At 46.5% G+C, this 23,474-nt stretch overlaps 1 protein-coding gene across 1 annotated transcript in view; it reads right to left on the reverse strand.

Moving 5' to 3' along the window:
• Positions 1-321: 321 nt before the first annotated feature.
• Positions 322-23,474, reverse strand: part of LOC147691862 (dual specificity protein phosphatase 10-like) — a 56,852-nt gene continuing 33,699 nt past the window's right edge. The window contains exons 2-4 of the mRNA XM_086938136.1: positions 21,847-22,991; positions 6,325-6,651; positions 322-4,765 (exon numbers count right to left, since the gene is read on the reverse strand). Of these exons, the coding sequence (XP_086794262.1) occupies positions 4,500-4,765; positions 6,325-6,651; positions 21,847-22,978 (1,725 nt within the window). The 5' untranslated portion in view covers positions 22,979-22,991 and the 3' untranslated portion in view covers positions 322-4,499. The remainder of the gene's footprint in view (positions 4,766-6,324; positions 6,652-21,846; positions 22,992-23,474) is intronic.

A 23,474-nucleotide genomic window follows, 5' to 3' on the forward strand; every position in this document is an offset into this window, starting at 1 on the left:
GTAGCACATACAGGAATGGCTCTGTAGAGTTTCTAGACATTGGTTTAATCAAATCTTTAGACAAGGGGCCTCATTTATGAGGCCTTGCGTCAGTTTGGCACTGCGGATGCGTCACTTTTTGTGACGCATCTGCGGCGTAAAACATGCGCCTTGTTGCGCCATATTTAAAAAGTGACGCATCTAGGTAGATGCGTCACTTTTTAAACCCCTGCGCCACATTATACCTGCGTCAGGTATAATGTATGCAGAGGGGGCGTTCCCCCGCAAAAAGCCTCGTAATAGTGACGCAGTGAAATCTATGAGATTTCACTGCGTCACTTTTAGGATGCTATTGCGTCAAAATCTTGCGCCTGCCTCACAGCAGGCGTAAGACTGACGCAAGCCCTTTCACATGGGGCTTTCCCCATGTGAAAGGACGCATTGCTGGAGATGCGTCACTTTTGTGACACACTCCAGCAATGCGTCACTTTTGCGCTTACAGATGCGTCAGAAATACTGACGTATCTGTAAGTCCTTGCGACATGATGCGTCATACATTAAATATGACGCATCATTGGTGTCGCAAGGAGTGCGCAGTGAAAAGTGTCGCATCGCTGTTTTCACGCAGCGATGCGTCACTTTTCATAAATGAGGCCCCTAGTGTTTTTTACTCAGAATGTTGTAGATGTATCTGTGTAAGTTTCAGCAGGCCCAAATAGTGCTTAGAATGCCCAGGAGCCTTCAAGGGTGCAAATCAAAGACTAAAATTTCAATGGGTGAAATGGCAACACCAAAGGACTAGCTTATTCCGGCGTTGGCACAACTTGACTCACCAACTGGCAAAGTAAACAAGTTGCATTAAAAAGGAAGGCATCAGACACTAATGTCTAATTTCCTGGGCTATCCATTGACCGGCTTTAGAGAAATAAGAATTGAATTAAATACCAAACAAATCATACAATCACTAAAATGTCAATTCGTACGGATGCGTAATGAAGACAGAGGCTTGTAAATTGTGGCGCGAGAGCCACTGAAGGTCTTCGTGTGACGCCTGCAATTCAAAGAGGAAGATTCAATTGCCTAAAAGTAACAGTAAATTGTTCACAGTGACTGGCAGAGAGAACAATGGAGGAGGAAAGCAGGTGAGCAGACATGGCTTATTGCATCTCGTACACAAGCAAAAATACCCAGCCCTTAGTCTCAGTCAGGTTATGTACTTGCCACAAATTAACAAAACAATGCCAAGTGCCAAACAAGCTCCAATGTGATAGCTTCGCAAAATGTCATGACTAGGTTAGGACAGGGACATTTGGAGGCTAAACTTGGCTACTTGATGTTCATGCTCTTGTCGCAGTTACAAACGGACTTCCAATGGGGACAGTAAAAGGACGCATAAGAGGCAGACAGGTAGCCTATTGGGAAATTTTGTACAGCTCAACTGGATTCAGGCTCAGGCAGATTGAAATGAGAGGTCTCTCAGAAATGTACAGACAAAGCGGCTCAGCTTTTTCAGTCACTAGTTTCAAAGCCTCGTCGACATCTCTGAAATCCCTGGGTTTCCAAGAAAACCAACTGGGCTTTCACAGAGGAAGGTCTAAACTGGACAGTACAACTGCACACCGGCTTCTTGCAAGGGTTATTGGTCACAATATTGAGGTCAATAATTTCCACCTGCACTTATATTGACTACCAACATAGCCAAAAGGAGATGCATATAAAGAGAAGCTTGGATTTAATGTTCTAACTCCACATCTATTTGCCTCGACGATAAAGTCAGTATTGCGGAGTCGATATACTTGCAGGACATCATAAAAACTTAAATACTGTGGCACCCCTACCTTGCAAGAAAGAAGAAGAGTGGTAGGTATGCCTGCATCTTACGGGCTGCCCCTCATTAATGCATATATTTTTGAACATTTCAGCCACGTGTTGTCTTTTTCTCCCCATTTGTTTTGGGAGAGTACATCAGTAAGGCAGTTTAGGTGGAAGACTAAGGGAATGGTCTCAGAGATGACTATAGATAGTGCCATTTTAGCCCTTTCATGTTTGTGGATGTAAATTCTTGGAGGGCACATGGTGCTGAAATGAGATAAGTGGCCTGTTCTTCCTAGGTGCTATTTCTGGATGCTAATTGACCCTGTTGAGTGCCCTTAGATATTTTCTTAAAGACCCTGCACGCCGGGGAGTGAAGCTATGTTGACTCTGGCAGTGGCACATTAGAGGGAAGCGACCACCATGACCACTCATGCCTCAAGGTGCTACTGTTCCATGGCTCAGTTTGGCAGTCTGTTACATGTGGATTACATTTTTAGCATTAGATGGGGCTCATGCCTCCCGGTTGGCGCGAATACAAAATGCTGCAGTCCTTCCATTGGACTTTGGCAACCTAGAAACAAAAGTTAAAAAATAAAAAAAACCTTATAAAAAAATTCCACCACTTTCTGTTCCCACAACGACAAATGTGTGCGCCTCTTTTCTCAAAACCAAAAGATGATGGATACAGAGATGTAAATATAGAAATAAATCGCAAAGCTGGGCAAGTTGTTCATGTCCTCCTGAATGCCCTCACACAACTGAATAAAATTTGTGAGTTGTGTCTGATTCCACATCGTACAGTGTAATGTCACAGAAAGCAGCCGCGGCCCGTACAGGTAAGAGCGGTGGGGCTGGTTGAGGGAGGAGGTTTCAGCAGTCGACCACGAGGGAAAATTCAATAAATAATTAATTTTCTCTTGTCGTCTGTCGAAATCCTCCCCCTCCCATCGCTCTTACCGACACAGGCCGCAGCTGACAGAAGGGAATGATGGTGTAAGGAGGTTTATGTACAGATGGTAACTTTTTCTTCATGAATAGAGTTGTTGGTGACTTTAAATGTTACAGCCAGTCATATGTCTTCCATAGTTAGACCACTGGTTGTGGACACGAGCATCACTAGTTCAAAGCACAGCGGGATCCTCATGCTTTTCTTAGGTGGACAAAAGGCATGCTAAATGTGTTGGACTGAATTAGTGAAACAACACACCTAGATTTTAGCGGCTGAGGGCAGAGTACGACTAGAATTATAACTGATATGCCCAAAACAAATCCACTTTCAATAATAGAACAATATCTCACATTTAAAAGACAAGGACAAAGCTTTGGGTGTCCTTTAAATGTCTGCCTTCTTCTAGTCAGATTTGAAAAGGCCACAGGTAGGCATGGTCAGCTAATTTTATTGTTATTTTTTGTATGTGATTTGTTTACAATAACAACTCTTCTGCTAATGGTACTAGTCAGGGATACAAAGTGGAAATTAACAGATAAGTGGACCATTGTTCATTGGCACAATGTTCGATTTCCAGGAAAAATGTGCACTCAAAAACCGCCAAGACTTATTTTTTATGTAATACCAACGTTGAGTATGTGTCTGGAAGGGTTGAAGGGGGAAATTATTATGTTATTTTGTACAACCTTCACAAGCCTCTTCACCTACGCATTTGTGTAACGGCCTAGTTGAGACTAACCTTCTGTTAGTCAGTTTTGACGTTTACTTCAAGTAGAAAATTAAATTTAGTGGCTGCAAATAGCAAGTAAGTTACATCATGTTTTTGAGAGAAAAGGCACACAAATTCATTTTAAGGGTGGTTTTGGGCTGCAAAGATATTCACAGCATGGCAGTTGGGCAACCTTGTAGAGGTGACTTGAGTAGTGGCTCCAATTTACACCCCATATCCTAAATCTCTGTATGATCATCTGCATACTCAATCTATCCTGTCACTGTATCCGGTCCACAGTGCGAGCCTGGAAGAAACCTGTAATCCTGAGATTTTCTAAGAAGAAACACAAATATATTACATATACACACAAAGTAATTAAATAACAGGAGACCCCAGTCTCTGTATCCCTTTTAGGGGAGAACTTGGTCACAAAAAGCTCTCTATCCGTCCCCTGGGTGGCTTACAGGTATAACAAAACCCCTGTACTGGCTCAGATAAATGTACCTACAATTAGAATGTATCGCCCCACATTTGTGCTGGTGGGCTGGAGGGTCCTACAAGCCCCTCTTCCAACTCTTGCATGACCTCGAAGAGAAGTAGCAGCCATAATGAAGATGGAAAAAGAGTGGTGCTGCAGCCGACAAGAACTCTGTCACAGAAGAGAAAAAGTCCTCGTTTCTCAGTGTTGGGCAGAGTCGTTTTCCTTTCTACATACCATAAAGGAACAGCAGCTGAAATTTGAAGTCACTTACACATCCTTTAAGGAGGTACTGCCCTTGTGTCTGTCTTGGATCGAGTCTTTTGGGCCATTTCCCCTCTTGCAGCCACATCAATTGTCCCCACTCATTTATTGCAGGAGTGGGCAGGACGAGCGGGTTGTCCTCCTTGGGAGTTCAAGTTGCGCCCGGCTTTGCGTTAAGATTCACCATAGTTCATTATTGCACACGCTCTTGTCCCTACTCCTGTCCCTCCCCTCACCCATATTTCACCCCCCACACCTAAAAACATGTCCTGAGATCAACCACCCTCTGTGATTGCGCACTTCTACACTTCAGTCTCCAGCCCGGTCAGCTTCGGCGTAAGGATGCGAGGCGTGACCCCGGAGTTCAGGTCCGTCTCGAACTCTAGCAGCTGCCCCATAAAGTTGAGGTTGGGAGAGATGGCTGGCCGTCGGCCCTTGACGTACTTGTAGGCGTCGCCCATGGTCATCAGGGTGTGCTTCATCAGGTAGGCAATTACAATGGTGGCCGAGCGCGAGACGCCTGCCTGACAGTGCACAAGAACACCCTTGCCGCACTGTTGGGCCTCCTCTGCAAGCAGACAAAAAGAACCGTCATCTCCTTCCTCACCAAGAAGTCCCCACAAACAATATAGCCCTCCCACATGCGGATAAACAACCAGATAGCACAGTGATCGCCTCTCACCAGCGAGAAAACCTCCCATAGCCCAACAAGGGACAGACACTGCTACCCCATTCAGGCAACCAGACAGAAAAGTCCAGAAAGAGCCCACACGGACATGCTGACATTCTGATACATACTCTGTTGCACAACCAGAGGAAAAAGCCAAAAATCCCTCACAATTTGGTGCTAAACCATGTGTTACTTGGCGCTTTGGAGGAACAGCATCTAACGTTTTGCTACACACTGTGGTACAGAGCCATTCACAAACCAGTGGTACATTCTTCTCATGACCAAAAATGGACATATACACCCGACGTGCTGCTACACACAAGCCAAACTTCCTGTCTCTCTTCACCCGCCCAGAGACTTCACAAACGGGGTCCTGCTGGGCGGAGGCAGTACCTAACACACAGTACGCAACTCAATAGAATGGCCATCTCCGTTCCTTACCAAGAGACTCCTCCCAAGCAGGTGGTAAAGCTCTATGTGGCTCAACTTGGGGAAACACGCAAGCAACATTCCGTAACACACTGGGTTAAAAATGAAATACCAATGGTCATCGCCTTTCCGCGAGCAAAGACCCCCTATGCTCAGGCAGTAAGGCAGTCAACATCCATCAAGGACAAAAATGCACACCCAACATTCTGCTACATCTGCCTTTCGTACTTCCCACTGCACACACAAGTAGGTTCAATGAGTAAATAGTAAGAACTTGTTTTTTTACACAGTGCATCTTATTTCACTTTTGCTCTTTCTACACTCTATCAATAACATGTGTTACTATTACCTAATTTAATGCACTTGGTTTAATGGCCTCGGTAAGATGGAAGGCTGAATGAACATCAGGATTTAAACTTGCGACAAGTGTAGGAGTGCATACTTCTGCAGAGTTTTCAACTCACGGATCCAACCTTCTGGCTTAACTGTGCTACATTTTTGAACCAATGAAGGATTAAAGGTTGACTTAGCTTTGTCGTGGTTTACACTTCTGCCCTTCAGATTTTATTTGTGAGGATGTAAGACAGCAGGATGGATCAGTGAGTTGGAAACTCTGCAAAAGTATGCACTCCTACACTTGTCACAAGTTTTAATACTGATAAAGTTCATTCAGACTTCCATATTTCCGAGGTCATTAAAATGAGTACATTCAATTGGGTAATAGTAACGCATGTTATTTACAGAGCTTAGAAAGAGCAAAAGTGAAATACGATCAAGCAATAGGTGCGAAACAAGTCATTTTAATTTTCTTTACATGCAGCCATCTATCCCCCCTCCCCTCCAAATGATAATCAAGCATCAAACCCAACAAAGGAGGAGTACAACCCTTATTGCTTTGCTCACAATCAAGTGAGGCCACCAACCATCTCCTGGATCACTGTTTCATGAGACAGTACGCAAAGTCATGCCAATATATGGGAATATAGGAGACAAATCCAGGACCGACCCTAGCCTGACTTGCCACCTACCAATGAACTCAAAGGCCTCCTCAAAGTACTGCCTCAGGTTCTGCTTGCTGTTGTCGGTGGCTGGCAGCCTCTTATAGCGGACGTTGCTGGACTCCAAGTGGTAGAGAGGCAGGTGGGTGGTGACGTTGATGACATGGCCAATGTTTCGGCCCAACATGCTCTCCAAGTCCTGGGCATCCCGCTCGTTCCCCAGGAAAAGGAAGGGGAGGATTGTGCTCAGCTCTGCGTTTTCAATGTCAGGGGTCAGCAACGCCCCGCTGTTCTCCACTGGCCGGGAGATTACATCTTGTGGATTCTCCTGGTCTTCTTCAGAAGTGCTGCTGGTACCTGCAGAACACACAAAGTGGGGTTTAACTCATGATTTACAGTTTGACCAATATACTTGTAAAACTTTGATGCACATTTTTGGATTTCCGTGTAACTTCTATGTGATGTGCAACAGTGAGACAAAGTTTATGGACTTTCTCTTCAGGATCTTTTTAGTGCATATTACTGCAGAGGGCTTGCCACCCAGGGAGCTAACCAGCCCTTCTATTGCTTGGTGTCCCTCAACATTGAAGATGGGGTGCCTCACAACTCGTAAAGTTGTGGTGAACTAAACTTTTACCGTTGGGGTTTTTGTTCTACAAAATGCCATCACCTTCCAACTAAACACAATTTGATTGATTTTGTGCTCCCCAGCTGTCTGTGGAGATCCAAAATACAAGTAAACCTATTTTAGGTAAAACAAAAATATGACAGCCACATTTTCAAAAACAATAACTATGTTTAAAAATGCCACACACAATAAATTACCTTTGGAAAAAACTAGGAAGAGGGATTTAAGAAAGATACATGAAGTAACAAAGATTGTAAATCACTTTTAAAAACAAAAATAATAATTAGCAGTGAAGGAGCCCAAATTTCCATTGTTAAACAAAAGTTGGTTCTTAACTCCAGAGAGCCACGGGATTGGGAGCCTCCCAGATAACTGACTTGGCAGCCTCTCTAGCAAATGGTGTCCTGGATTCCCAAGATAATCTGAACTGATCTATCACATGTTATTCGTCACACCCTATATTTCAAAATTCACCCCAATTGCTATTCTTCAATTATTAAGGGATTTAACAGTATTTCCTGGATGAACTCAAGTGTATCGTTCCCCTGCAGTTAAGACAAGTACATTTAAAAATAAAATGTTTTTATATATAGTGACTTTGCTTTCTAATTCTTCCAATAGAAAGTTGCAATGCATCCAACAGCAAAATGGGAAAGTTCCAAATTGCAGAAGTCAAACCCAGTTTATCAAAGATGGAGGGTATTAAGAGGAAAGACATGCCAAGATGTTACTGGGCGAGGGAACACTCCCCAGGCTAAATCTAATTTTAGCACGGACTACAAAACTCCTGGCTGAAGAGCTGAAGTTAACACATTGGTGTGGCATAAGGGACATCCCCACAGCTGAATTAACTGTGGCTGTTACCTGAGGAAGTAAGAATGGTTTCTTCTCAGAACGCCAAGGTGCTACAATTGGGAAATGCCAACTACTAAAATAGTTTACTCAAATCTGTGACAGTTGGGCAGGCCCCTGTAGAATAGTAAATGTCACCTCCATTTAGAGAGCTGTTGGATGCCTGGCTTTAGTTCAACGGGCAGAGCAATGAAGAAATAATGTTTTTTTACTGAGTTCCCATTGGCGCCAACGTGAGTTTCATTGAAAAAAGCTGGCCACTGCAGTTATCCTTCTGAACCTTTATGTCCTGGAACACGAAGATGATCACACGTCTTTCCTCTAAACCAACACAGCCGGACTTTAAATGGCATCAAATATCACCAGAGTGTCTTCCATGCATGGTATGAAAGTAACCGCACACTAAGCTCCTATTAGGTCTTTACAAGACGAGTAAAAAGGCCCAGTGGATCATGGGAAACTTTTTGTGGAAGTTAATATTAGAATATTGTGCTTTAAGAAGAGGAACCACAGCACTCAGCTGGAACCCTATAGAGAAGAAGACAAATCAACTCGATGCCGCAGACAAGAGAACTTAACAAAATGGGGTTTACTCCTATGCCAGTGGGGCAATGTACAAGGAACACTCTAGTCACGAGATACTTATACCATTGCAAGAGTCTCCTATTTGATCTACCTCATTCCCTATTCCTCTAGACAAAGCAAAAATGTTGCCATTCATTCCGTCTTTAATCTGACCAACCGCCTTTTAATGATATGAACCAGGCTGGTCATCAGTCAAAAAACAGAACTCTACCAACCCTGGCGTCCAAGCCATCTACGGCACCGCTCCAACCTAGCCATAAAGCTTGTCAATCACATCCCAGCCCAAACCTCCATTCCAGGAATGAGAAACTCCTCACTCCCTCCCAGGATGCAATCGACAGCATCTGAATGCCCATACATTGGAATTTACTCCTTGCTATGTAAAAGTTTTGCTTCCTAATTGCCTCATTAATTGGTGCATCGCAAATTTGCTTAATGAAACAAAAGTACACAAACAACCAAGCCGGCGTCTGCTCATTACTGTACTCTACATTCCAAGTCATCATGCACACCTAATTTCAGATTTTTTTTTACAAAATGGGGCATGGAGAAGACTATAGAAATAGTAAGTGGACACTGTTAGGATGAACATTCTATCAAACCAAACAGCAGGAGCTCCCCAGCATTGCACTTCTGGAAGCTGCAGACTGGTCAAGTGATCGCCGATTAGATTTAGAAAAATAATCTTAGTGACAACCAGTGCTGTAAACAGGATTGCTCACTAGGAGGGGTCTACAATTGCTGGGAGGATAGTGTTGGGCCGAGATCACAAACTGCTCCCGCCGCTAGAGGACATCAGGTGCAAATACCTGAATATGCCACCGCCTTAGTAACTAATATTTTGCACATATTCTTTATTATTTGTCAATGCTGTTGAAAAAGAATATGTATCACACTGTACAAGACATAAAAGTTTGTCTATCAATTGCGCACACTCAATTTATCATGCTCACGTTAAAGCTGGCAGTCAACTCCCGCCTCCTCAAGTTTCTGTCTAGATCAGGTGTCCCCCACGAGTAGCGCGTGAGCTACTAGTAGCTCTCCAGCTACTTGCGCGTAGCTCTCCTGTGTGAATCCCAGCCTTCGACTATCGAAGCTTTTGCGTGGTTGAAATATTATAAGTATACCAAAATGAAAAAGCACGTAGTCAAGAAGAAAATGTGTATATTTTCACAGCTCGTAAGCCAATGTCTGTAGAATACTAGGAAGGGGTTGGAGCACACTGCTGACCTCCCAGCACAGTTCGCACCTTAGCATTATGATAAATGCAGTTTGTAGTGCACACTTGGTATTTTGCTGGAGTGTTCCACCAAAGTTGGTGCAGGTCAGTGATGTACATCTCTAAATAATGCTAAGGGGCGAACTGTGCTAGGAGGTCAGCAGTGTGCTCCCACCCCTTCCTGTTCAAAAAGGCTCCCTTGAGCTAGTGAGCTGACAAGCTAGTGGAGATGCACCTGTGCGCCTGAGAGAGGTATTGAGACCTGTAAGAATTGTGGCAGCCTGCTCGGCAACCCCAAAAGAAAATCGTTTTTTGATCTCTACTGATGACGGATAAAATCCAGAAACACATATGTCTAGAGAAGACAGCACTAATCTGCACCAACTCTGGTGGAACACTCCAGCAAAATACCAAGTAAGCATGCACTACAAACTGCATTTACCATAATGCTAAGGGGCGAACTGTACTGGGAGGTTAGCAGTGTGCTCCCACCTCTTTCTGTGGAAAAATAGTTGGATTTTCAAAATGTGTTTAAGATAATTATTTGAGATTAACTACTCATATTTATACCTTGGTGATACGAGGGTTGCAGCTATGATTTGTATGCACTACCCATGTAATATTTCAGTTCGAATTTTCAAAGCATTTTTGACATTATTGCTGGAAACCCTGCCTAGTGCACCGATCTTATCACTGCTGACACTCTTGGATGGGGTGTTCACTTTTACATCAATAGTATTAGTAGCTAGGGATGAGTTTCATTGAACAAAAGTAGCTCTTGGTACAGAAAAGGTTGAAGACCCCTGGCTTAGATGTTACAAAACAAACTACAGCCACTTTGCAACCAAACATGGTCCTGTCTCCATAGGTTTATGAGTAATTGCCAGAGCCACTGGAAATATGTGATTCTGGTGGGGTTTTTTTTTGCATACTTGCAGGTTTTCAGCATTTGCTACATAATTCATCTTCTTCATAACTGCAGATTTTAAAAAACATTTAAAATCGTTTCTAGCTCGAACGGATCGAATGTAACTAAAAATGCCACCACGTGTATTGCTGCGCACTGGTAGGCTCGTCACCGCCCAGTGATACGTCCCATTTCCTTTGCTGATGGCTGCTTTTGGGTGTTAAATTGCTACCAATAATGAGCAACATTTGCCCAGAGAGTGCTAACGTTGTAAAAATGACAAAATAACGAAGTGATACTGGCACAAAAAGTGCCGCGTGGTGCTCCATAATGTGTCTAGTCTAGACGCATAATTTTAACTCTGCGGCACCATTTGTTTCTCTCTTGCCGCAGAATTCCAGCGGGCCTGGATTCCAGAGTGAACATGCTATTTCACTTGCACTCAGTGCCTTTCCTAGCTGCAAGGGGAGACAGAAGGAGCAAACTCCCAGAACAATAGATGCACAAAAGCAAACTTGGCTATCGAGGGAGAAAGTCCTGTCGAGCAAGAAATTGACAAACACCAGGCAAAGGAGAGGCCAAAAAAGACATTCCCCACCACAGACAATGGAAGCAGAGAACAAAGAAAGACTATGCCTACGCCCTTTAAGCAGGGAAGATCTGATCTAAAGATCAGAGTCATCTACGTTGGTGTAACCTAAGGGATCGCTCTGATGTGCCTTCACCTTCCACGGAGAAAAGATCTGCCCTAGAGATCAGTCTTCTAAGTCGGTGTAACCTGAGCAATAACTCTGCTGTCAGAGTCCTGCGTGTGATGGGTTCTTGAATTTTGAGGAAAGATATTGGTGCAACCAGAGAGATAGGTCCATTGACTTAAGAGTTCTCTGTAATAGCTCTGCTGTCCAAGACCTGAGCCAAAAAGATCAACCTGGCCTGAGGGAAAGCCATTCAGCATGTGCCTGTGAGAGCCAAGTGAGGCGAATGTACTGTTCTGAACCCCGTACACTGACAGAGCTCTGCTGTCAGCGCGCGGAAGACCTGTGGAACCAGAGGGATAGTTCTGCTGACCGAGACAAGAGTCTGTAAGGTCTGTGTAATGTGGCGTATACTATAGGAAACAAAACCATAGCAATAGCTCAGCTATTTTAGACTTGAAACACGAGCCCTGTATCACCTACAGGGTAGCTCTGCAGTATGTTGCGGTGAGGTTTAAGGTGAGAGCTAGCACTGCTGTCCTAAGCCTCAGCCTGAACACTGTGTGTAACCACGGGGATAGTTCAGCTGTGCGAGACAAGAGTGACAGAGTCTGTGCAAACCGAACAGATAGCTCTGCTGTCTGAGAATGGTATAAGGTGGGGGACCTGGTGGGTATCTGAGGCCTGTACGATCTGGTCTGTTTAACCCTAGAAATAGCATACTACAACTGAGAAAGAAATAGCTACTTACCCCTTTAACTTCCAATTGAGTTGGGTTATTTTAGGGGGTGGATAGTTCAAATAGATGAAAAACGCAAAAGCTTTGACAAACCAAATTGCTCACAGCCCTTCTAAACAGCCCGTCGACACAGCACCTTCCCGGACCGGACCTTCCCCTGAGGCAGGAACCCTGAGACGGGCGGCTCGAGCTGAGGCAGGCTTGGTCTAGGAGCTGCCCTGAAGACTGCCACCCTGCCACCGCAGTCACTGCACACACCGGGACAGTCCCTGACACCGGACCTTCCCCTGTGGCAGGAACCCTGAGACGGGCGGCTCGAGCTGAGGCAGGCTTGGTCTAGGAGCTGCCCCGACGCCCTGAAGACTGCCACCCTGCCACCGCCATTCATGCACACACCGGGACAGCCTCTGTTGCTTTGCTGCCTGGGCTGCGCCGGGAGTTGGAAGTGTGGCGCCGCCGCCCGGGGAGTTGCTGGCGTGAGCCCTGAGGCAGGCAGGAACTGAGGGGACGACGGAAGACGACCGGAGCTTTCCCCCTAGTGTGACTCAAGCACTGGAAAAGATTGGGGTTTCACTACGAGTGGCCGCCCGCAGCCCTAAAGGTGTGTGTACATAACTTTTTTAACTTTTTGTCACTTTTCTACACATGTATGCCGGCTTTCCCCCTCGCTGCCTAGATTGATCAAATGGTAGTTTCCCCCTAACAAAGGGTTTTTCGTCGACGTGGCAGAGTCTCTCCCTTGGCTAAAATGGCGGGGGCTATAAACTAGAGTAATAAATCGCCCCACTGCCCACAGATGACCATGAGGCTGCATACCAACTCGGTCAGGGGTCACCTGCACTGAGATAAGGCTCTCTCCTCCTCCTCTCTCCTCCCCACCAAGCAGCAACATGAAAGCAGCAACATAGAAGATGGACCATCTTGACCTGCCCATTAAGAGAAAGGGAAACTGGACTTGCTAAACCCAATAACAACAGACAAAGGACTTATACTTCTGGCTCCCTACTCTCCTTTTTGGCGGCCATCTTAGACTAGTCCACCGCTTTGGTGGCCATCTTAGTCTAGTCAGTCATCCTCATCAACTCCTCATTAACTGTGTGGTATTTATTTTGAACAATTTTACAGCTGCGCAGGAAATAGTGCCAGCTGCACCGTTTAGGACTTTTACAGCTGCGCAGCGAGTAGTGCCAGCTGCATCGTTTAGGTCTTTTTACAGCCTGACGGCACATTAACTCGGTTTCTCCACCAGAACCGTTTGGATTATGCGCCCCCTTTTTGCCCTCTTTTTTCTCCTCACTACCGCTCTCCCAGCAACACCCCTCTCATCTCTCCCCCACCCTCCTTCGCCTCAGCTTCCCAACATGGCCACCTCTCGAGTTAAGACTGGAGCCAATTGCTACAAAATCATTTATCCTCCCGACCAGACTAAAGCTACAATAAAAAGACTTAAGCATAACACTATTGAACGTTTCCCGGACTCCCTTTTTGTGGATCAATTCTACAATGGTCGTCTGGGGAGGCTCAAAAACGATTTCATCTTCTTCACTCGCGACATCCCCTCTTGGTCCAACAGTTTTTACAATTCCCTTAACGTCACCTCCTCCTCCTCTATCCCTTATGTGAAACAACTAAAAATTTCCCCCTCTGGGTGCTTCAATGGCTACCTCACTATCTCACTCTATAACAACGGTACTGTCATGATCCAAGGCAAAGACTCCTGCCTCTCGCTCTTTGACCACCTCTTCCCCACCTTACTCCCCGTCTCTGCAACCGGGTTCCCCCTTGACTCTCCTTCCAGCTCCACCCATTACTCCCTTTCTCCTCCGCCGACCCCACCCCACTCAAACTGGCTGCACTCTCGAGAAGCGCAGGTCGGCCCTCTTCCCTTTCCCCCCCAACTTACCTCATCTCCTATTCCTCCCCCTCCACAGTATGTCCCCTCCCGCATTACTTCAGCCTTACCACTAGCTAACACACTCCTCGTCCCATCTGAACTATCACGATACTCCAATCTATTCTCCTCCCCCATACTTCTTCCCATCACCCCCTTCTTTAGTCCACCTCTCCTCCAACACTCTTCCCCAATTAACTGTCTCTATGCTCCCCTTAGCCCTCCTTCCGTCCCTCCTCTCCACCCCTTCATTCCCTCGTCATTCACCCCGTGTTTGCCACATTCCCACTGCATCTCTCTCCTCCCTCCTACTCCTCCAGTACTGCCGCACTACCCCCTTTCCCCTCCTAGGAACACCTTCCTTCTCCCTCCCTCGGGCCCAGCAGAACCACTTCCCCTCCTCAACTTCCCTTTCTCTCAACCCCCCTCATTCTGCCAGATGACCGTTCCCTCACTGCTACCTCTCCTAACTGACAGGACCTCCGCAACCAATGCACCTCTTTTCCGCCCAAACCTCCTACACTCCCATGACGCCACACAGGCCTCCCCCCTCCTACTTCCCGACTGACGTGTTCCGCACATTTCTCCCTCTAAATTTGTCCCTAATTCCTCTCTCTCTTGCAACACCAACAATGACAACTCTCCCTTAACCCCCAATTCATTTACTCCCGCTCCCAACCTCCACATTTCCCCACCTGTGAACCCCACCCCCCAACACACCCCCTGTCCCCCCACCTCTCCCTGCCGTCCACCACCAATTCCACCCCCCCTTATTTCAATCGAGCCACCCAACCTTCCGTGCTCTGCCTCTTTCTCACTGGAAAATACGCTAGGCTCTCTGATCACCTCCATCTCTCAGCTTACAGCTGCCATTTCACTTTTATGCTCTAAGATCCCCACCCCTCCATGCACCTCTACCCCCTCCCAACTTCCCCAGAGATGCACCTCGCCCCCTCACCCCAATACAGCCAAGCTCAACCCTTCGTCTGCAAGCGTTGTTAACTCACACAAGCCCTTGAACGCCACCCTTCTTCAACAGGCATACCCTAGCAACCCCACTGTCTACACTATTCCGACAATCACCTCTCTCAGAATAAAGCGTCCACCTAAACCCTCCCGAGCACCTGCGCAAATGTACAATATCCCGATCACCCTTCAGAGCCCAAGTGCCCCCGTCACCAAAACAGTCTTGACAGAGCTGCGCTGTATGCTTCACAACTGCAGATCTGCAGTAAAACACAAACTTGAAATCTCCGACACCATCACCCTTCACAAACTTGACATGCTCTTCCTCACAGAGACCTGGTTCAAAGATACCTCTCACTCTATGTTTGATCTCCTATTACCCACAGGTTATTCCATATTTAGGAATGACAGAACTGAAAACACGGGGGGAGGTGTTGCAGTCATCTTCAGAAACGCCCTCCAACTTAAGGCGTCTCCTAGCAGCTCCTCCCACACCTTTGAATGCCTTTCTCTTGAGCTTCAATTGCAACACCGTTCACCGCTCAGATTCCATATCATTTACCGCCCGCCTCGTAGTAGTTGCTCTTCGTTTATAGAAGATCTCAAAGACTTCATCAGCGACCAATACTCTCAAAGTGACAATCAGACCATCGTGGGTGACTTCAATCTCCACTGGGGCGCACCGCAAGACTCCTCTGCGAACTCACTGGCCACCTTCCTCTCGGCAAATGATCTTATTCAACACTGCACTGAACCAACCCACTCTAAGGGCGCAATCCTGGACCTTGTTATTTCTAAAGCAGGCATGCTTTCTACTACTACCCCTTTTCATGTAGATTGGTCAGACCACCACCTCATCCCATTCTCTCTTCAACTTTCACACTCTATAACTCTTGGCCAACCCAAGAGGGCCATCTCCTGGTTCCGTGATGCCAAAAACATTGATGTCGGTCCCCTCTGTGAATCAGCTTTGCTTTCACTTCCAAGGCTAGACCCGAACATAGCTGTTGACGATCTCACCTCCCAATGCCTCACAGTTCTTGCAGCTGAAATTAATAACGTCGCTCCACTCAAAAGCAAAAGGATAAGGCCCACTCCCTCAGCACCTTGGTTCAACAAATCCCTTTATGAGGAAAGGAAGCAGCTAAGATTCCTGGAGAAGCAATGGAGGCAATTGCCTTCCACTGACAATTTAGCCTTGCTTCGCACAGCAAGATCCAAATACCACAAGCACATCTTCCTTGAGAAAGCGACGCACTTCAAAACCCTCCTTGATTCCGCCAAAAATAGACCCAAAAAACTATTTGATCTCATCAAGACTCCGAGCTGCTCTCCCCCAACCTCCAAGGTGGATGATTCTACAAAGAGAGCAGCGGATTTCGCTACTTTCTTCGATGGAAAGGTGAAATCACTTGTGGATCAGGTTGCTCATCCTACACCTCCAGAGGAGCGCAAATCCTTAGCCATTTGGCAGAGCTTTGACCCCATATCTGAAGATGCCCTTCTCAAGTGCATACGCGAAACAAAGCCCTCCAACCATTCTCTTGACCCTATCCCCAGTGCCATTGCCTTTGACTTCTATACCCATTCCCTCTCCTATTGGACCACTCTGATCAACCTCTCCCTCTGGCAAGGCTCCCTTCCTGTCTCCTTCAAAACTGGGCAGGTTACCCCTCTGCTGAAAAAGCCCACTGCTGATGCGAATGACCTCAACAACTTCCGCCCAATCACTAACCTTCCCTTTCTTGCAAAGATCACGGAAAGATGTGTAGCCAAACAACTCTCTCGTCATATCAAGGACAATGATCTTCTTGACAATTGTCAGTCCGGCTTCATCCAAAACTGCAGCACTGAAACAGCCCTACTGCAAGTGGTTGATGATGCGCTGGGGATACTCGACTCAGGGGGGTCCTGTCTGCTAATTCTCCTTGACCTCTCCGCAGCCTTCGACACTGTTAATCACAACACCCTCCTCAATATTCTTCAACAGAGAATGGGCATGGAGGGCACTGTGCTTAAATGGTTTGCATCCTTCCTCTCTGACAGATCTCAAATGATCAAAATAGCGAACAGTCTTTCTTCTCCTGTGGCGGTGGGTCAAGGTGTTCCCCAAGGCTCTATACTTGCACCCACACTGTTCAATCTCTACTTAGAACCACTGGGAAACCTCCTAAGCAAATCCGGGATTCACTATCATCTCTATACTGATGACACTCAACTCTACCTCAAGGTTGCCTCCACTCATGATCTCTCCATCCTAAGATCTACTCTTGACTCCATTCAAAACTGGATGTCATCTCATCAATTGATTCTGAATCCCTCCAAAACTGAATTCCTCCTCTTCTCCTCCTCACTCTCTCCTCCCCCGGTTCAATCATGGATGGATCAGATGAATCTACTAAACAACAAACCCATCATTGTCGACAGCGCAAAATCTCTTGGTGTCATTCTAGACAAAAAACTCAATCTAACTCCCCACATCAATTCTATTGCAAAATCTGCTCGCTACCAACTGCGCCTTCTTTGGGGAATCCGTTGCTTCTTCCCGGAGCAGGACCTTATAACCCTGGTGCAATCGCTGGTCCTCTCCAGACTAGACTACTGCAATTCTCTTCTTACTGGCCTCCCCAAATCTCACCTGTCTCCACTTAAGTCTGTCTTCCATTCAGTAGCTCGTTTCATCTATGGGGCCAAAAGAAGCGATCACATCACACCGATGTTATCCACCCTCCGCTGGCTTCCCTTCGAGGCTAGAGCTATCTACAAGACCGCTTGTATCACCCACAAAGCCTTGCACTCCTCCTCTCCCCGCTACCTGGCGAATAAACTGAAACTCTCTGGAGGCTCTAGACCTTCACGCAATGCCGAGAATCTACTGCTTGAACCTCCCACTTTCAAGAAGGAAAGAACAATGGCCCAATCCTTTTCAGGCAACGCAGTGAGAATCTGGAACTCGTTTCCGCCTGAGCTCCGGACCACCGCCTCCTCCCAGGCCTTCAAAAGGGACCTCAAAGTTCTCCTCCTCCAGAGACAGCTCCAAAAGTAATTCACGTCCTCTTGCTATTTGGAGGAAGACTCCCCACTACTGATATTTTCTACTTTCTATGACCATGGGAGTGCCTTCCCAGTGTTTTCCTGTGGTGGGATTGTCTGCCTTTTTGCAGTATTCTCCATGTACTTGTGTTCGGTGCCCTTTTGTAACATGCACACTACACTTTGCCCATGTAACACACGGTTGCTACCTCTCACATGTTTTTACCTTTGATACTTGCACAAGGGCCACCTTGCCTACGTAACGCCTGTTCTTGTGCCAGCACTTATTGCAGTATTATACCTCAAATTATACTCTGTTTTCTCTTATAACTGCACACTTGTCACTTTTCCTCTTGTGCACTTTTGACTACCTCATGTATTTTTGGTTGTTTCACAATTTTTACTACCTCAAGTATTTTGTTTGCTCACAATTGTCACTATTACCTTTACTACCTCATGTATTTTTGGTTGCTCACAATTTTTACTACCTCAAGTATTTTGTTTGCTCACAATTGTCACTATTACCTTATGTAAGTAACGTATGTTTTAGTAATCTGCTCTTTTGTAATGTTTCTCATTATGTTTCATTTCTGTTCCTAATGTGAAGCGCTCTGACGCCTTCGGGTAAAGTCCGCGCTATATAAAAATGCATAAATAAATAAATAAATAAATAAACTGGCAGGCCGAGAATGTGTGGGGGATGCCTGCGGTGTCAGAGGCCTCCCCACGCACAGCAGAGGAAGAGGGTGGGGATCCGCAAGCGATGAGGTAATGCCCTCCGACCTCAGCTGCCTAATCCCAGTTCAGGGAGTGGGCGGGGCACCTCCTACTCACAACACAAGCCCTCAAGACACCAGCTGCTCCGGTGCCCGCTGTATGAGATGACATCACCCTGGGGCCCACGACACCCCTCGGGCCCCTTTGTTGGGGGCAGACCCAGCTGTCAGCCCGGGGCAGATGGAGGCTCCCCAACACAAAAGACGGAGTTGTCAGCCGGCAGTGACAGCTGCCAGGACCCAGCCCCGTCTCGCACCCTAAAACGTGGTACGGATGTGTGCGGTCCCTTTCTTTTTTGGGCCTCACTCTTTTTCTCTCCCATAGTCATTCACCTTTCAATCCCTTCATTTGCTTTGTTGAGTACTTCTGGACTTTGTTCTGCCCAATTTTTCTCCACTTTAATTTGCGTCTACATTTTTCTTCCTGGTGTACTTAGGGGTTGTGGTCTCTCCCTTGCGTCCTTTCTTTTTATCATGGCATACTTTTTATCCTGAGCGTCTTCATTTGGGATTGCATATACTTGGTAACGGTTTGACTTGTCTACAATGCTTTAAGTATCAATGCAGAAGTGCTGGTACCTTCTATTTAGAGTATATATTTGCTCCCGATAAGTTCCAGTGCACAAACATTAAATGTACTGCAACAGATCGAAAAAGCGCAGGTACTCTTCTTTTCAAGTTAAAGAAGTACAGGTATGCTTTGTCAACTCGTCAGGGGAAGTAAGCGCTATATAATTACAATACCATACAACACTCAGTACCGGACAGTGCCTGCCCATTTAAAGCACTGGGTCTATCCCTTCTAGTGTACTTCTCACATACCACTCTCCCGTTCTTAGTTATTTTTTTGTTATTTCGATTTGGGCCCATCCCTTTGTTGTAAAGGTCTTTGCTTTTTCTTCTTCACTCGCTTGGTTTGGGCATATACTCCCGTCTTTAACACTCCTCGAGTCAGGCCTATCACTTTCACCTTTATTTTGGACACATGCCTTTCTAGCTGAGTTCCTATTTTGAGCCTATCTCATTGTAGTTAATATTAGATTTAAATCCGAACGTTCTAGTTTTCATGTTTTGGTATGTACCTTCCTTAGCTACTTCATAGGTGGTGCCTTTGTACTAACTTTCATGTTTTCTTTGCACATACACTTTATTATTTTCTGTAATGTGTCGTAGCGCCCTCTAAGAAAGCACAGTGGTCGCAGAAAGTTATCTTGTTGGGGGAAACGATTGATGTTTTGCCCCAAAGTATGCTTTACCCAGACAGGTTTCATTCAGGAATGCACTTTTATAAAAATGCAGAAATTGACTAAATACAATCATGATGTTACTTTCAGTGGTCGTTCTAATGTGGCTGAGGGGCAGGACGGACGTGCACTGCCACAACCTTGTGCACATGATGGAAATGTTGGCGAGGCAGGTGATCAGAAGTGAGGGGCATCTGCGGAGCCGGGTCTCGGCCCACCCCTGGACTAGAAGGCACGCTCCTGTGTAAGCCTGAGGTGCAGTGGCAAATGTGTGTGGGGCCCAAAGCATGGAATAGCAGGGGTCCTGCAGGGCTGGGTGAGTTTCATGTAGGTCCCAGTCATGGAATTGTGAAGCTGATGTAGGACTTACTCAAAGGAGATAATACTACAACAAACCCCTTTGTCACCAAAGATTTTTTGCGAAGTGGGTGGGGATGATGTACCGACATCCCACGTCGAGCCATCTCTAAGTGTTCTCCTATCTGTGCTTTAAGTACTAGACCTCTAGTCTTTGACCACCAGCCAAACTGTAGTGTTCAGAAGCCTGAGGTGAAGCGTTGGTGCACTAAAATACTTAGGGGCCCCTAAATGCTAGAAGCGTGTCCTCGAACCTCTGTATTTGTAAGCTACAGGGGGATCTTGCAACTAGAAGCTCCGGACTCAGGAGTAACCTCTGCCTGGTGGGGTAGAGTACCAGTGCTCCAAAGGCAGGGGCTGGGTGTGAGGAGGGTGCCTTAGTATTTTTGATATGCCTCTGACCAATGTCATCTAGAATCGGGTGGCCCTAATGCTATGCCATCATCGCAAAAGTTTACATACTAGGGAAACAGTTCCAAGATGGCCGTTGAGGGCAGCACTATTATGACATCAGGTTTGGCACTTTGAAACCATACGCACTTCTTTTAGTTGGAAGAGACAGGAGAGTAAGTGAGGGATGGATGTCCAGCCTAATGAGAAGCCATGACTTGTTTACAGCTAACTATAGCGAAGCGGCTCACCTGGAAAATATAGAAGTCACTTTAAACATATTCACTGACAGAGCTGCATGTCCTAAGATTTCAGACAGGAAGTCAGCAGTGCAAATTCACTGAACCAAAATGAGAGTTCCAACACAATCAAGATCTAACACCTAGTACTGCAACCTCAGCAGAACAGCAGAACAGTGCAAGGGTTTTTAGTTCTCTATGCAAAATTGCTTTACGCCAACTGGAGGACTCCCCAAATGCAATTTTCATTTCCTTTGCATTAACTGGACACCAAGGAGGGGGTGGGGCGCCGCAGATATGCCAGGATAGCCTGTAGGCTGGGATGAGATATAGCAATTGTATATTTTCCAAGTATGCAATGAAAACTCAACAGTCTTGCATAAATTAATATTAAAAATGACTCTCCTAACAGATGTACACTGGTTTTGCGGTTAAGAGTCTTGCGCAAACCTTTGCTGTAAAAAAAAAAAATAACTCCACTTCACTTTTTTAGATGGAATACCATCCATAAATTGTTTCATAAGTAGTGTTAGCAGGACAAATAAATATATCCCGCTCAAACTAATACTGACTTTGTCTCCACATTAGGAGGCCAGAGTGTAGACCTGGGCTGTGTGTACAGGTGATGGTAAGAAAACTGTGTGGAAGCTTTGCTTTCAATCTCAGGAATTGTAGAACCAGAATCCAGAACAAATAAGAGGTCCCTGTGCTACCAGACGTTCTGGGGTTCAGTTTATGGTTCTGTGATAAAAGTCGACATTTTCTGTAAAATAGAGAGACTGTGATGGAGGAAACTCAAGCAGCTGGATTCTGCTCCGGATGTAGTACTCACTACACTAACTGAAGATTTTCTGATATCACCAAACTCTAAACCAGGCCCTTAGTTGTGGTAAGGACTTAAAGAACCACACCACAAGTGCTAGCATTTTAACCCCTTCTCAAGGTCATTCCTTATTCACCCACTTTGGAGAGAAAGGGAGTGGTCATGCATGGAGTTACCAGGAGAACACCGCATGTGCGGTTAAGCTTACCTCTGTCTGCAGGTGAGGGATCTGGGCATGGCCTGTTGAGGGAATTGAGTACCAGGTGCAGGTTCTGGGTGGTCGGTGGCTTCGGAGGCGGGTCGCTGCTGGGTGCTGGTGCCTGCTCACTAGCGCTGCAGGTTGCTGTGGGCTCCTTGGGCCAGAGCCTCTTTAAGGAGTCGCGACCCTCCCGGGAGGTGATGAAGTCCAACATGGCCAGCTTACCCTGCTGCAGGCGGCGCCTCCCGGCTGTGTCAGAGCAGCTAAAGTGCATGGCCCCCTGCAGATGGCTTTTTGTGTACTCCACCAAGTTGCGGCAGTCTAGGATCATGGGCGCCTGGGTGTGCACCTTGCATTTGGTCATCTTCTTTGCCAGCTCCTCCGGCCAGATGGTGCGCACGCTATAGTCATCATCATAATTGCAGCTGAAGGAGGATCCCTGAGGGTCATAGGTGACAATGGGGTCGCTACTGCAAAAGCTGCAGGAGCTGCTGACCGACTTGACGGAGGGGTTGCAGGTGAGGCAGGCCAGCGACTTGAGAGCGGACCCACATGGCAGGCAACTCAGCTTCTTCATTGGGGGGCTGCAGCTGGAGCAGGCCAGCGACTGAAGACTGGATGCACTGGAGAAGCAACTCAATGACTTAAGGGTTGGCCTAGAGGGCAAGCAACTAAAGCCAGCAGCCTCTTCGCAGCGGGCAAACCTCCAGCAGCCGCGGCAGCCGCACTTAAGCGGGTGCATAGCCCACCGACCACAAGAAGAAGTCTCTGGGCTGGATAGGTTGGACGAATTGGGAGACTGTGCCTTTATGCAGCCCAGAAGCCGAGGCGGCTTGTAGTTTTCCTTGGATGGACTTTGCTTGGCTTTTGCGCTGTGATGGTTGAAAAGCTTGATTAATTTCAGGCGTTGCAAGAAGTCTTTGGGTTTGTGGTCCAGGCGGGTGGATAGTTTGGACTTGTGGGTTGGGGTGGGCTGGCTGTCGGGAAGGTGGGCATAGGCTGCGTCCTTGGCAGCCTGGTGGCCTTTTTTCACATAGAGACCCGACCGCCGCCCAGTGCCGAAGGCCCGGTCCAAGTGTAGATCCAAGGTCTTGGGCCTTTGGAGCGCCACAAGACGTTCTTCAAGAGGCGAGGGAGGCATGGGTGACACCGGGCTGTGGGAAAGGATGGAGAGAGTAAAGTAAGGTAGTGAACTTTGTCAAGAGGCATAAAACACATTACACAACACCACAAGCGGAACACACATACATCCACACAACACATACAGAGAAGTAAAACGCCCTGGGACAGTGGGCAGATGTGTTAATTGCACTTATGACTGCAATGGCTTAAGATATATGTTATATTCATGTACATGTTCTTGTAACTGGAATGTCATACACAGGGATTGGCTCAGTGTTACTGTGGAAGTATTTGCAAAAAAAGGCAGCATGTGGTGGCTGTGGATGTTCATGTCAGTAGAAGATCCTATCACGTCCGGGAAACAACCTTTACAATGCAACCATTAAATCGCACTACACTTACAACGCAGGCATTACATCGCAACATCCTTTACAACGTATGACACTACAACGCCTGCATTCCAATGCATACCATTACAACACATGACACTACATCGCATATCACTACAACGCAGG

The sequence above is a fragment of the Lissotriton vulgaris genome, chromosome 9 (assembly GCF_964263255.1).
Source record: "Lissotriton vulgaris chromosome 9, aLisVul1.2, whole genome shotgun sequence".
Taxonomy (NCBI): domain Eukaryota; kingdom Metazoa; phylum Chordata; class Amphibia; order Caudata; family Salamandridae; genus Lissotriton; species Lissotriton vulgaris.